This window comes from Anser cygnoides, chromosome 1, assembly GCF_040182565.1.
Source record: "Anser cygnoides isolate HZ-2024a breed goose chromosome 1, Taihu_goose_T2T_genome, whole genome shotgun sequence".
In the NCBI taxonomy this organism is placed as follows: Eukaryota; Metazoa; Chordata; class Aves; order Anseriformes; family Anatidae; genus Anser; species Anser cygnoides.
The window spans coordinates 60,733,609-60,749,276 of NC_089873.1; the positions used below are offsets into that span (position 1 = coordinate 60,733,609).

Here is a 15,668-nt window from a genome sequence, read left to right on the forward strand (position 1 = left end):
ATTTGGAGCTGTTCTGGTAGTAGAGAACTACTTGTCCAGTTCTGCATGCAGATAAAGGTTCTATGGGTGTCCTTGAAAATCTTTTGCCCACTTGCATACTGTTTGCAAGAACTTTAGACTGCTAAGGCCCAAAGAACTCTTGCAGTATTTAGAGATGTGAAGCAATACGGGCGATTTTGAGGTCTGGAAAAAAAATAACAATGTATATTTCTGCTAACCCTATCCCCATGCTTAGACACCCTAAATAAGATTTGTACACTACTCCATGGATACTTCCATGCAAATGGGTTAATGTGATTCTTGCCTTGCTCACCCTCATATATCATTCTGGTAAATTTAAAGCCTGCCTTATATTATTCCTGAGGCAGATTTCAAAAAGAAATATTAGGAAAAAAAATGACCATAGCAGAACTAATTTATTATTTGTTAAGCTCTTATTTTATAATTCTTACTAACATTACCAACTGATATAAGCTGGGGAGGGTGTTAGTAATTATGCTTCATTCCTCAGGGAAATTTCCAAAGGGAATTCATCTCAGATTCATTATGTACAGCATTGTATGAGTCAACGGGACTGCAGCCACCATTTTAACCCATAATGCACTTTCATACCATTGTTAAGGTGTTGAATAAACAGTTAAGACAGCATTTCTAGATAAACTTAGCTTAAAACAAACAAAAAACCAACCAAACAAACAAAAAACACCTAGACTTCCAGCTATTGCTAAGATTCCTCCTCAAAAAAAGCTCTGAGCTTCTATAACCCTGGCATTGCTCTTCTTCGTGACTTAAGGTGCCTGGTACAGCATATACCAAAATTTGCTCCAGACAGAATCCACTGGGCAAGCCCACCTACACGCGTGTTGACCTGCTGGTGAGGATGGCCCTGGTCTGCCTTGCATCACACTCAGTCCTTTGCAGAGCGTAAACTTTTTTCTTAGTAGACTTTTCAACACAGTGGTATCTTAAAATACAGCTGTCCATAAAACAGCTTAAAATAAAGCTGTCTACAAAACAAAATTGTGCTTTTACATAGCACCACATCAGCTAAAGCTCTGTGGGCCTTCCCCATAAGCTCAGCGCAGGAACTGTAGAGTAGGGGAAGGTAACACAAACACAACTTGACAGGGGTCCCTGCAGCTGAAAATAATAAATGTTCCGTGTGAAAGTATGTCTTGCTAAGCAGAGCTAAGAAACCAGGATCCTAGCTTAACGACAGAGAGAAAATTCCCAGTGTGAGATGGGACAGGTTCCCCGCTCACAGCATATCCAAGCCATAACAAGATCTGAGGTGAAAAGGCTGCTCTAAATCAGCCAGGCATTGTACGAGTTTCCCGTATAGCTGCATGCCAGTAAATATACTGTCTTACTACAGAACTTCTACGTCCACAAGTAACACTATTTGCAGCAGCTGATTGGGAAACATCTAAAAACCTGAGTCCTGTTTCAACTGTTTACCAGACTTTGCACTCTCTCTAGGATGCACCACTATTACCAGTTGTCTGATTTGGTAGAAAGAACATATTTTATGATCTAAATTAAATTGCACTCCTCTTGAGGGGGATACTGGTTCAGGTGAATTTGGGGAGACTGTGGCTGTGAAGCAGTACCTGGTGTCTCCACTGGACAGGCTGGAGTACTGCACCCACCCTGATATGTGAAAGAGCATTTAAGGCAGGCCTTTGGTCTCAAACATTCCTAACATGACCTGCAGATTAAGAATGGAAAGCATTACAGCACATACCTCTCAGGAATGAACTTCTCTGGCTCTGGCCAGAACTCGGGGTTGTGGTGGAGATGTCCAACTGCGGTTTCAATGACAGCCCCGGCTGGAATATGCTGTCCCAGCACTACACAGTCCTTAGCAGCTTCCCGAGTGAACCTGCAACAGTAAGTGTCACATATCCCAGATGATTAATAAATGTGAAGACACAGCAGGAAGGAGCCATAAAAGTCAGTCTCTTCAGCTGGACTGACTTTGCAGTTTAGGGAGTAAAACTTTCCCAGTATATAAATACAGCAACCATTACTGGTGCTAGTGTCTTCGCAGATTACTATCAGCTCCAACTACCTATAAACACACATCCCCAGTGCAGCTAGCTAACTTTTGTCCTTTTCACAGTAATTTCCGGTTGCTTATTATTTTCAGAAACATTAACTGTTGAACTGCAATTTTGCTGCTAAAGTCAGCTTCAGACCCATTTCTTATGAAAATTGCAGATGAAATGCGTCAGACATCACTAATAACAGGCAGAAAGAGTATACTGTTTTGCCTTCAGGAAAAGCTATGTCAAATACAGTTTTCGAGTTTTATTTGAGAGGCTCCCCCAGTCTGGGACTGCACCTGAAACTTAGCAAGGAACAGTTTTAATGTTAGGGCTAGGTGCTCTGCTGCTGCTACAGAAATACAGAAAATTCACAAACCATTGAAAACCTGCAGCTCACATGCACTCATCAAGGATAGGCAAGATGTCAGCAACATAACTGTCCAGTTTCCTCCCACCCTGCGGTGGCAGACGATGGAGTGGGACTGTCCTTAGGGACCTCACTGTGACAACAAGACTGAGACAAGCAGCCTGCCTGCAGCCAAGCTTGGGTCTGTAAACCCTGTAAAAATGCTGTGTGGGTGTGCATGTGTACAGGGATAGATCCTGATATGGCTCTTTCGGAGCTTGGGTGGTCACTGCAGACCCCAGCCCGGCTGCAAGCAGCTGTGGGCTCTCTCAGCTGGCAGCTATTCCCCAGCACCAGCTGGGAGCACAGGGGCTCCCTTTGCTGCTCCCTGCACTGAGCCTAAAAAGTTGAATGAAGATTTCAGTTGCAGGGCTGTCAGTCGAGTGTTATTATAGAAACACATTCTTTCCTCGCTGTCACCCTGTTTCTCTCTTTCTTGTAGACAAATAAATAGCAGAGACTCCAAACCTGGAACAAAATCCTGACATGTTAAGGAACACATTGACAAGCCATCCTTCTCATCCTTACATGAATTTGGTGACAGTGGAAACATGAGTTTTGTGGAAGAAAATTCTCTGGCTAGTAAATTAATTTTTTAAAAGAATCTCATTTTATAGAATGCTTGGCTGCTACTGAATTTTCTTCAGAATACAGCGTTATCCTTGTCATAGGCAATTAGCAACTTTACAAGGTACTGGGCTGTCCTATCCATTGCACATCCCTCAGAGTAAAAGCCAGACCAATAAACCACCAATGCCCGTGGACATTTGGAACAACTTTGCTCCATTCTCATTTTGTTTCCCATCTGACAGACATTGATTGTTTCCCTGTGTTTCACCTGAAACTCAAAGATCGCTGATGCTTTAACTAGTGAAACAATTTCCACTGGTATACCACGTATAACATAGTAAAACCCAGACACCTCATCTTGAAGCAAGTATCTTTGACATTTACTCCCTGAGCAACCCTGTCAATGTCCATGAAAAAAACTTGACTTGCAATCTTTATGAATGTATAAAAGAGAACGTGATTTTAAGCCCTTTTATTTTAAGGTGTTTGCAATTGTGGGTCAAGTTTTTCAAAGGCTGTCACAGTAAGCTCAGCTTTGGCTCATTTCCAGTCCTCTGAAATTCCCCCTGGCTTCATGAGAAGCAGCAAAACCAGCTAACTGCTTTGCAAAGTTCCACTCTTAACATTTACACTTGCGATAACTTGGAAATTTGACAATCATACCGTTTATAATTTCTTTCACACTTTCCTTTCAGTTCACCAATATAACTTAATAAACTTAGTCTTGGGTGGATTGGGACAAAACTTTCAAAATTTAATGGATGTAGCCATTAGCTTAGCGATATTATTATAACACATCACTAGTGCGAAACAGTATGGGCCCAAGTCAAACAGACAGAGTTCAGCTTTCTGAATGTGCAAACCTTCCAAACCAGGGCCTTAATGAATAGTGGGTAACAACCACCAACCAAGAGGCCAGGGTAGTTCTTTGCTCCCTGTCCCTGAAAAAACAGCAGCATCTGGCTTTCTCAGGCCAGTCCTGCTGCAGAATGGCTCCATCTTCCAATCTTGGGGGATGTGAAGAATGTTGAGAAAGCAATCTTGGCCAATCTGTCATAAAAAAGTGACTTTTGAAATACTAGGATTAGCCAGTTTTCCTGCAATAGGCCACTTTATATCTTTCAAATGCACAAGCAGTATTGATGTTGGCACAGAGATCAAGGGCACACTGGTCTTCCAACAGCAGATTTCCATTTTATTTAGCTAGGGATATACCCGGTGGAATGTGGAGGAGAAAAAAAAGTACCTGAATGCAGGTGGATACATGCGCAATGTCTCTGCAATCACCATGTCCAGATAAGGGAGTTCTTGTACATTTTGATAATCAGGGACCATCTGAAAAGGCAGGAAGAAAGGAACAATTACATTTTTCTCACATTTAAGTGCCAAACTCATCTCAGATTAGCTTTTAAATCATCTATTTTTACTGGGCATTTTTCCTGTAGAAGAACTCGATGTCTCATCTAAAACAGTAAATGATAAAATTATACAAAAATGTGGGCAGTAATTAAATGTGTGTATAACATTCCTTTCATCATCAAAACACTTTGGTGTGCAGCCCAGCTGAAGATATAATAATAAATCAACTTGCTAGAAAGTATTTTAAATAGGGCATTGCAGGGAGCATTAATAGCTCCAGCAGTGATATTGTTTTATTCATGCACTGAAATCCGCACTGGACCCTGGTTCCTTCCCAAGGCCAGGAGCATGGCAGACTGGGAGCACTTTCTTCGTAAGAAACAGCAAATCAGTTATTCCTTGTCGATGTTAGAGCCAACCCTTTGCCCCTTCCAGGCACTCAAGCAAAGTGCTAGAGCGCCGTGAGGTCTGCGGAGGGGTGCGAGATGGCACTGGGACGCCCGGCAGCCGACAAGGAGCGGCACGCAGCGGCGAATTGCTCTGCCAGGTAGTGGGGCGTGAGGGCAGCTCAAATCCTGCCCAGCAAGACTGCAGTGGTGAAGGCTGTTCCTCCCTGTGGCCATCCCTTGTGAGACAATGCTTCATTTTGCTTGGGGTGCAATGCTGGAGCCCACATTTTCATCAGACTGCAAAACTTCCCGACCCATGACAAAGAGTAGTGAGCACCAAAACGCAAAGAGCAGCGTAGCTCAGAAGGCTTTGCCCTTGGACAGGCAGCAAACAGGCGATGGGAGACAGCAAACCGAGGGCGACCAGCAGCAGCAATGACACAACTCAGCACACAGATGCATGCATAATTCATCCCTGTTGCCTTCCCCGGAAAAAGGACATTTTTCCCGTCATTATTCAGCGCTCTCAGCAGAGGGCAGCCAAAGTACATCTAATAACCTCGTCAGGAGAGCAGAGTTTTGTTTTAAATTAGAGCATCTCCTAAGGACTGACACGGAGTAAATTGGAGAAAAGCACAGACGTCAGACTAGACTAAACCTTTTATGAAGATTTGGGGCCCCTGCCGTTCACAAAGAGGACTGGATTCCATCCTTCCTTTATTTACTACAGCACTTTTCATGTATAATGCATATTTTATTGAATTTTCATGCAAAAACATATGGTACATACTGCAAATACTAAGCAGAGAACAACTCCAGATGGTATGCAGAAAAGGCGTACAATAGAGCGAGGATACCTTGCTGGATTAGGGTATCCCACTTATTCAGAACTAAGCCACCATGCACCATTTCACATTAACTGATCTTTTCTAGGAAGGAAATAGATACATTCTATTATCCCCCCCCCCCCCCCTTTTTTTTTTTGGCTCAGGAGAGGAAAAGCAAAAACAGAGAAAATAATTTGCACATGCTGAGCAGAACCAGTGTGTCTGCTCCTCTCGTATGGAAAAAAAAATAAAAGGAAAAAATATGCAACTCAGCTTGTCAATATATGAAGTATTTTGTCAGTATATGTCAGATATTATCAATACAGGAAGTATGACTACACTGACAGCAGTTCAGTGTTATTTTCATACTGCAGCAATGCCTATTAACTCAAACCTTTGGCTTAGGTCGATGGTTATCAGACAAAGGACTAGGAGACTAAAACACAAAAATGGCAGCAATGTCATGAGAACCAGGGCGGAATGCTGTGCCCCAATAATTTATGTAAAACCAGAGACAGGAGGACGAGTTTTATCAGCTGTGTTTTGCAGAAAGGGACCTGTGGTTCAGAGGCTACCTGCCATGCCCAGGGTCGCTCAGGAGCTCAGTAGCAGAGGCTGGAAATGACTTGTGATCAGACTCCATATTCAGGCTTTCATGGCAAAGTTACCTTTCTTCATGACAGCGTAGGCACTCCAGGCTTTGACGCAAATGCATGCTGTGGTGTGTATTCCACCCGCCCCCCCCCCCCCAATTTTACATCTCTCTTTCAGACCCTTTCCCTCTCCTTTTTCTCCTGCATCTCTCTGAATCCTGGGTCACCACCTCAGCCCTGTTCCTGCTGTCCCTGCCCATCTCATGGAAAGCGCTCAGGCTCAGAGGGAAGGAGTGTTGGAGCCAAGATCACACCATGATGTGCCCAATTCCCTGAGCCATGCGCTCTCCACTGGTCCTTCCTGTCTCTCTCATAATCCCCCTACTTACTTCTGGAGTCAATAATTAAGATAATTATACGGTAACCTGATATAATAAGTAGCCACTAAATCAAACCATACATCAACAAATAATATAACACTAAATTATGGGAGCTTTGATTTGCTCTTTCAAATTGCTTCTATACCTTGCGGGGATTAGCAGTTTAGAAAACAAAGCAAAGGTGCAAAACCATCTGATTTTCCTTGGAAGAAAATTCCTTTTGCTTGCATAAAGAAAAAGGGGTCAGTCAAATGGCAGCACAGTGAACTCTGCTATCCTGGGCATGGAGACACATCAGTCATTTCCTACATCTGATGCAGCTTAATTATTGACACTTCCATGCTTTTAACATCAAAGTAGCCGGACCTAATTTAGTAGTTGTTTGCAAGGTCTGACCCAGGGCTGCGTAAAGTACACACCAGCCAAGTATCCCTGTTTGGGAAGGACAGTTTGCTGCTGCTGCTTTTTTTTTTTTTTTTTCCCTATCAAAGAAAATATTTTCCATTTGTTTTTCCACTCCCTTTCTTCAAAATATTCCTTTAGCCAAGCACATTTCAAAGGAACTTAAATGTGCTTTTCTCCCTAAATGTCCCTATTTATATCTTTCAAATGCTGGCAGGTTTGCTGTGGTGAGGGGGTGTTGCTGTGTAAAGTTGCCACTTTAACCCCTTGCAAAAAAAAAAAAAACATTTCTACATTGGCTTTTACTCAGGATCGGGTGTACTTTCATTAAGAGATTCCTTTCTGTAACAAGTAGAGATGTGGGGGGAGAAAGAGGCACCACGCTGCATGTAATAAAACTTCCTATATTTTCATTTTGCAGCCGCTGCTTTGCACAGCCGTTTGTTGTATGCTTTGTAAAGCCCTGTAGTACCTCTTCCTGCTGACTTGGAAGTAAAGGAGCCATGTAACATCTTATGGCATTTCTCTGGGTGCATGTTTCCCCAGTTTGACTTCCAGAGGTGTGGTGGTATGCCCTCACCCGTCCCAGACCATTCACTCACTTCTGAAGTCCAGGAAATGTCTAGTTTGGCCACAAACAAACTCTCCTTTATGGCTGGCAGCAAATCTGAGGCCTCAAATCCCCAGAAAAGGTGGGAAATTAATTCTTGACCCCACAGAGCACCCTGCAGTGAAATACCAGCAGTGATTACAAAATTCCCTACGTGCTACAAGGATGATGCATGATTTAATCCCCATATAAATTCCAAGAGAGATAACTGCATTCAGATCCACCTCTGCTTTTCAGTTTTGGCTTTAACATTTTCTAGGCTGGCAAACCTATTTTTTGCCACCACCTTCAGCTAACTTTTAATTCCTCAATGAACACCAAGGGAATCAAAGTGCTGACAGGAGAGGTCTGGCCAATCTTTCTGCTGCAGTTTGAGATGTTACTGTTCCCAGTTGCTCGCTCCTCTTTGCTGGCTGTGGTTAGCGACGCCACAGCCAAGTCAGCAGAAGGGAACATATGCCTGCACCTCGGTTGCTTCCATACAACGTCCAGCATGAACCCATCTTCAGCGACAGTTTAAGACAGGATACGAACTTTTTCCCAAAGTAGCTGTCGAGCAAGGCACAGATCCTCCCCTACCACCTCTGTTTTGGGAATGGTAATCCAAGCACACATCAGCGAATAAAAGATTTCCACTTATCCTATTGGTCATGGTCTGGCGGTGCTCGGCAGCCAGAAATGAAAAAAAAAAATCAGAGAAAATTGTATGTAGCTGACAGAGTGTGATGTGCACCTGAAATCGATTTGGAAGCAGCGAAGGCTGCAGAGACCACATTGCTCACAACCAGTGCTGCTGAGTCACGGGCCGGGGCTGAACCAGCTGCGGTTTCTGAGAAGTTGCAAATCTCAATCAAACGCCTCGCGGGCAGGTGTGACTGCGACAACACCCATGTCAGAGAGCTGACACGTACATCTGCTTGAGTGCAGATGCAGATCCATGAATTATCTGTGCACGTCGAGCTACGCAGCCCACATCGGCCCTCCCCTGAATGTAGATTTAGGAAGGCAACAGGACAGGAGGAGGTGAATCAACAACAAGCCAGCATCATCCCCGGTGACTCTCACCCACCCACCACCCAAATTCCAAGAGCTGTTCAGCCCATAGCCACAGTCAGTATTCACAAACAGGTCAGCAATGTTTCTTTATCAAATGGATCAAAAGCTGCTGATAGATCAAAGAATCTGCCTGGGGTTTTGACCTTCCTTTGGTCACTGCTAGGAGCGGCTAATCCACTAAGCAAGAGACAGCCCGCGTGCCCCGTTCAGCCTGGGAGAGCGGGGAGAAATGCAAGCGTCGAGTTAGGGTTGCCCCATGGCAGCCTTTCTAGCAACCATCTCAAGACAGGAAAGGTTAGAGACAGAACAGGCTCAAGATACAGATCAATGAAAAACAGGGTGGGGTGGTGCAACACTTGCCTATCTATAACTCGCCTAAGGAAAGCTCGCCTCAAGTTTTACCATTTCCACAACAACGCGCTGGAATAACCGTAAGCACCAAACTAAAACCTCCCTACAAAGGCAGCAAAACAGGGACAAACTTGACCATGTAAATTTCTTGGCTTCATTCTCAGAACCCAGATCAAATACTATTAAAAAAAAATGCTTAGGGCAGTCATCATGTGATACCTATTGCAAAATTTCTCTCTGTTATCTACCAAATGAGATGTCACCCTGATGCATGGCACCACGCAGAAGCAGCCCTTGCTGCTAGGGAAAAGGGACCCCACAGCTCCTGAGTCCCACTTGCCCCAGAGGGCAGGGCAGGGCAGAAGCAGCACATTTGTTGCTTAAAGACACTGCTTTAAGGTACGCAGGAGTGTATCTAAAATCACCAAGTGCCCACTGGCCAATGTCGGAGGCCTACTGATGATTTTTTTTTTTTCTGGAAAAATATTTAGTTCTTGATTACAGAATTGAGAACAAGGTGTAGGAAGTAAAAATAGGACAACAAACCTCATCTCCAGAGTAAGATGCAACAACAAGAAGCTTCCTGAGCTGCCCAGCTCCTCTCCTCTCAAATTCTTACAGCACGTCTTGGTAGCGCTAAAATCTCACCAGCGGCTTTATAACTTCTCACCATTCTCCCCAAAATAAACATTAAAGTAAATCCTTAGCTCCAGCCCCTCATACCTCTCTCCCCAGATAGCAAAGGCTATCCAAAGCACATACTCCCAAGCTTTCCCTTTATTTCTTTGTTCTGTGTGGGTTGCCTATTATCTCTCTCATCTGCCTGGCATGCCATTCAAATGGAAATACAGAATGAAAGCTTTTGCCCCCACCTTTGGTGGACGTGGGGCACTGACGGCTCATTGGGGTTGGGAGCATTACTTTGCTCACTGAGGAACTTCCCAAGCAGCAACAGCACTCAAACTTCCAGCACTCAGCGTATCTCATCAAGCAAACACCCCCCAGCCCCTCCTAAAGACCATGCCTGCCAAACAAATTTAGTATCACAGTTTTTTGTTCAAACCACCTGTCATACACCCTCGCACCTCCTCTATCTCCACCTTTCAGGTTCTCCTCTTGGAGGCTTCCCTTGTCCCCCTTCTGCCTGGTCCATCACTATGCAATGTATAGGAGCACGTGCAGACGCAGGTGCCAATTCGCAGGCCAAGTTCAGAGGTGGAGGGAAAAGTTGGCGCACCACTTACACGCCGATAACCACATTACACGCAGGCCTTGCAGCCAAATTCCCTCTGGTACTTCAGTGCAAATCCACACAGCTCCCTGGGGTTGTATCAATGTAAGGGGAAGGAAAATGTGGTTCTACGTACGCACCCAACAGTGCTGGGGAAAGAGCCAGAAAGTATAAGGTTGCACCAGTGTCAACTCTCTGTAATGCTGTTTTGCTTTTTGAGTCAAAGACTTCAGCTTCTGACAGAAGACAGACCTGCGCTAACTCCAGTAGCTTTTGTGGTGCTAAAACAAGGTCTTCGTAGCATCACTGTTTGCAAGGAAACTTCTGTGAGATAAAAATATTTCCTGAAACTGTAGAGTGTCCCAAAACCAAACAGATAAACACAAATCTGTAACCAAAACAGTCAGAAATTTGCTTCCACCTACATTACTACTGACACATGGTGATCAGCAAGAACAGAATGAGTGCCATCAGGTAGAAGATCTGACAAAAAAAAAAAAAAGCAGGAAAAGAAGAAAATCGTTTATATGGCCAGCTACAAACTAAAAGACAGGAGAAAACAAACGTGTGTCAACATTGGTTTTGTGAATTTTTCAGTCCCAGTTAGTCCCAGATTCCTGTGCCAAGAGAAGTGGGTGCCCTTAGGGAAAAATGAGCAAACACCTGGGATTGAGAATGGGTATCGTGGGCTCTGCAGTGCCACGAATGAGTGGGGAGGTCTTGAGATGTTGATAGTGCCCAGCAAGGAAAATTTTCATACACAAATACCCTCGACAGGTGACTAGAGCTCCTTTTTTTTTTTTTTTTTTAACTCTTTAAGTTTGGTAGGGAAAAATAGCTCCTCTCCAGAAGTGCTTCCCTACCTGTATGTAGCCAGTGCCCAACTCCAGCTATTTGGCTGCTTGTGGCTGTGGTAAAATCTGTGGCCACTCGAGGCACGGGGGTTGCCCATTTCTTGTCTCCTTAGAGAGCACTCAGCCCCCACAAACGCCCCCTGGTTCTCTCCCTCCATTCGCCTCAGCCCACTGAGACTCCAAAGTCTCTCTCTACACTTGTCTGACACAATCAAAATTTCTACTTGGGTGGCAGAAATTCTGAATGGTGAAGTATCCCAGTGGGAGGGAGGCAAGGAGGAAATTAAACTGGAGAAAGGACTGCCAGAGGCCCAACAGGCTGAGAAAGAGAATTATAAAACTGGGGTAGGTCTGTCCGAAGGGCATGTCACCAGTCCAAAGCACATTAAGCACTGAAGTTCGTGCAAGATTTAATCCTTCCTGCTATAGAAGTGTCCCTTGGTGGTTGCTGCAGATCTACAGGAATAAAGAGGAGGGATTTTTTTCCCTCTCAGCAGACATTCATGGTATCACATAAGAGCCAGATGATTTAATTTAATCATTCCCGCTCCAGCTGGTATTTTCTGTATAGAGGTGACAGTGCTTTAAATTAGGGCCTCGTATATAAAAGGTCCGTGTGTTTAGTTTAATCAAATGTTCATTTCCTCATGTTATGTTTATATTAAAAGACATCACCATGAATTTTCATGCTGCAAATAGAGACTATCACATGGGCTAAGTAGCGAGGTCCTCATCAGTTGTTCTTCATCTCTATGGCCTCGTGTGCTTGGCAGCCTTACGGACTGAGAGATGACTCAGGCCCGAGCACGCAGTTTGGGGAAACGTGCCCTAGAGAGCACAGTTCGACCTGCAAGGAGAGCAGAGCTTTACGCAAAATAAATTACTCCAGTAATTCGCCCTGCTGCAGATACTTAAATATGGGCTTGCGCCAGCAGCTGCTTAAGTCATTGGCTTCAGCAGTTGCTGGAGGAGACCTATTCTGAATTAGTAAACAGGCAAACATTCACAGCAAAGAAACTGCAAGATTCTCCCATCACTCAGTGTAATTATTATTTGCTCTGACAAGGGCAGGTCAGTTTTAATACCATACAACATTTATGTAGTGCCTGATGCCTTGAAAACATTTTATGTACATTAAGTGCAGTACAACAATAATAAAACTTTGCCTTTCCATAGTTGCTTTTCCCCTGAGGCTCACGAAGCGTTTAGCAAGCATTAATTAGTTGGTCATCTTCCAAACGCATGTGTGAGGTGCTCCTGGTAAATACTCCCTCCATGTACACGGGGGGCCAGCAGAAATGCTGAAGACTGAGGCCAACAATTTCCAGCCTTAAGAATTGGGCACACACCAACGCCAGCCTGCGTAAGTAGCCTGATTATTTTCAGCCTCAACGTGACTCCTGTGAGCAAGCAGGCAAATGCTGCTCTGAACGCCTAGGCTTAAAATGACCAAAAAAGAAAGAAATCTGTAGTGTGGCATTCAAATACAACTTAAAACAAAAAGGAGCTTTGTTTGTTTTTAGCTGCCGAGATCGTAATTCAGGGCTTAGCCTGTCCTTGAGAAACCGATGGTACCAAAAGTGCAGCAAGTAAAGCAGCTTTTCAGGTGTCAAAGTTCCAGTTCCTAGTTGTAGACTCCTGCACCTCCTACCTAATTCAGGTAACAGCTTAGCCCTTCTCGCCTTACTCTCCCCACAGCAAAGGATCAGAGCCAAAGGGAGAAATTATTTTTTAACACGTGAGTTAAAACTGATGGGCCACAGGAAACTTTGGAGCAGAGGGGCACAGTTACATCCAGTCTGCGTGGCAACTCTTCACCTCCACCTCCCTTTTCTCCCTATCCAGACAGTGCTGGCAAAGACTGGCTCTCTTTCCTAAGCAGGACCTGTGTTCTGCTACTCCCTCTTTCTGCCTTATTTCTTGACTGAAGATGTCTCTTGCGCCACATCCAGTCCTAACTCTAAATTTTAGCGTATGTCCTTTTTACAAGCTATGAGGGAAAAGTCTGCTCCTGCTGAAACTTCTCACATTTTAGCTGAAAATCCCAAATATGGAGAAAAAAAGGGGAAAAACTTATTTTCTGACCAAAGCTATGCAATGTCTTTTTGTCTCCTGCTCCCTCTGGAAAGCGCTGACTGCCATCGGTATAACAAAGCAATTTACAATGGGTACGGAGAAAAAAACTTGATGGCACTTAGAACAGTTTTTGTGTCTTTTCTCTCCAACATATGAAGAGGATCCTTCTAAAAAATCTAGAAGCCAGTCCAAAACCCACGACCCCAGGCTCAGTGGGGAGCTGGCTGCAAGCACTGGCGTACAGCTACCACGACACTATCCTATGACAAGCCCCTCTAGATACTCAGATAAAGCTGTCTGCGACGAATCCTGGCAGACGCCTAGTCAAGGATTTCTCTCTCTTTCTCCCCTTGCTCTCTCTCTTCTCCATCTGGGAACGCAGAAATTTCCCTAAGCCTGTTCACGCTTAGATTTAGTGAAGCCATCATGGTGTCATGTTCTGGCGCCGTTTTGTGTCTTTGCTTTCCTCTACCCTTTGTAGAGCAGCATGGCACGGCTGTCCATCTGTTTATGATTTACTTTACACAATGACTTGGTCCTGATTACACTGATAGGCACAGTAGGTTATTTGAGGGCCAACTGGATCTCTGTAATGACACTCAATCTGTACCCAAATCGTGGGAACGTTTCCAATCAAGAAAAGGACAGTGACGAACTCCAGCAAGGCCTCCCCCAGGACAGCTTTCCTGTCCTTAATCCCAGCAAGTAAAACCAAAGATGCATTTTTTTAATCTGGAGTTATTCTGCAATTATCGGTACCTAAGTGGTCCATAAAAATAAAACAGAAGGCAAGAAGAGAAACTAAGCCCCAGGTCTTGCTAATGTGTAAAGATGCATATTGGAAAAGAGATTACAAAGAACAGCATTCGGTTCAGGAAGCCACATCCCTCGTGGTCTCCTTTAGCACAGTCCTGAAGCACACAGCCAGTAGAACTGTACCAATTTGCACCAGCTGAGGATGGAGCCTGCAAAGTGCAGCTTTTCTGGGGAGCTGCTGGTAGGGAGCCCTCCGAGCGCGCAGAGTCACCGCTGAGCATGTGTGAGCGAGGGATGAGAAAAACAACTCCAAGAGCTGCAGGATGAAATCACAGGGTCAGTAGTGAGGAAATACAGAATTCATTTGTAATCTGAACAAGGTCATTTCTAGCACGTTTTAGGATGATATAAGGCTTTACGGGGAAGGCAAACGGAAAGTATTGCTCACGATTTCTTCTGCTTTATGAGTAAGCTGCTTTGGCCTTTATTTATTTATTACTTCACAGTCCCATAACGATCCTGGTGTGAAGACCAATTGCTGTTCTCTCCCTCTGGCTTCACGAGGATATTTTTGCTCCTTGAACCTGATCTTTCCTCTCTCAGTCCCTGGCCAACTTGCTCATTTACCTCGCCGTATTTCCAAGGAAACCGTTATTTTTACCATACCCCACACCTCACCTCTCTGCTGTCATTTCACTTACGGACACGCTGCTTTAAGACTTGGCATTTTATCTTTTCTTCCTCTTTTTTTTTTTTCAAAGCTCTACCCTGCAGCATGTTGCAAAAGCTCAGGGGTGCAGTGTGGAGACCCGGCAGAGCCCAGCCAACAAGAGGGTACCCAGCTGGATGTGAGCCAGCCCCGGGTGAGGGCCACTCGATCTAGAGGCCACTGAGACACAAAGGTGACCCCCGCAAAGTGATGTGTTGCTGAACCACTCGGCATAAAAGAGCACTTTTAAGCCAGAAAAGTCCAAAAGCCATAGCAGTCTGCAGGGGGTTTGCTAGCAATTTTGCCCATATAAAATACCTAATAAAACCCTGTATCCTTCGCCCTTTTTTAGCACGAGTTTTGACATAAAGATCTATGGATGCCTATAGATGGGCTAATTTGGGGGGAGGGATTTTCCGAGAGTACAAAGATGGAGCACAGCTGTAGGCTTTTTCTGTAAAGGCCCTGTCACACGCACAAGAGCAGCCAGGCACACTCAGAATACCATCAACCCTGATTGCCCAGACATTATGAGCTAGGCCCCAACGTACTTGTAAAGTGGCCGAAAAACATGAGATTTAAGACAAATAATAATAACAGCTTGAATTTCACTTGCCTTCTGGCTTCTGAACCAGGATTCATGTTCTCAGTCTTACCTTTTCAACTATCAGGGTTAGAAGAGTTTTTTTCCTTTTTTGTTTGTTTTGGTTTTGTTTTGTTTTAATAACTAAAGATGAAGTCTGGTTACACACCTGACTTCAGTACTGAGTGGTTCAAGAGAATACAAAACCCAGAGACTTGCAGTGCAGTCGCAGGATGCCGGTAATACTCCATTTATAGAGCACCATGGGCCATCCCTGCCTGCCCTTTGGCCATCTGCTGCGAGTGCTCAGCTCGAGCCACACAGACCTTTTAAAAAAAGAAGTCTACAGGAGCAGGAACTTCACGTGAATAAGCATCACACAAGCATGAGCTGATCCCTGCTGTATGCTGCCCCTCACAGCACCCATGGTTTTACAGCATGTGTTTTGGGGGGGTTACTGTGAGAAGG

The 15,668-nt window shown here is 44.5% G+C and overlaps 1 protein-coding gene across 6 annotated transcripts in view; it reads right to left on the minus strand.

Annotated features, from left to right (window-relative positions):
- TBXAS1 (thromboxane A synthase 1) overlaps positions 1 to 15,668 on the minus strand; it is a 247,195-nt gene that overhangs the window by 5,643 nt on the left and 225,884 nt on the right. For all 6 annotated transcript variants that reach the window (XM_013173135.3, XM_013173133.3, XM_066997785.1 and 3 more), the window contains 2 exons: positions 4,271 to 4,359; positions 1,745 to 1,882 (listed from right to left, as the gene is read on the minus strand). In XM_013173135.3, the coding sequence (XP_013028589.3) occupies positions 1,745 to 1,882; positions 4,271 to 4,359 (227 nt within the window). The remainder of the gene's footprint in view (positions 1 to 1,744; positions 1,883 to 4,270; positions 4,360 to 15,668) is intronic.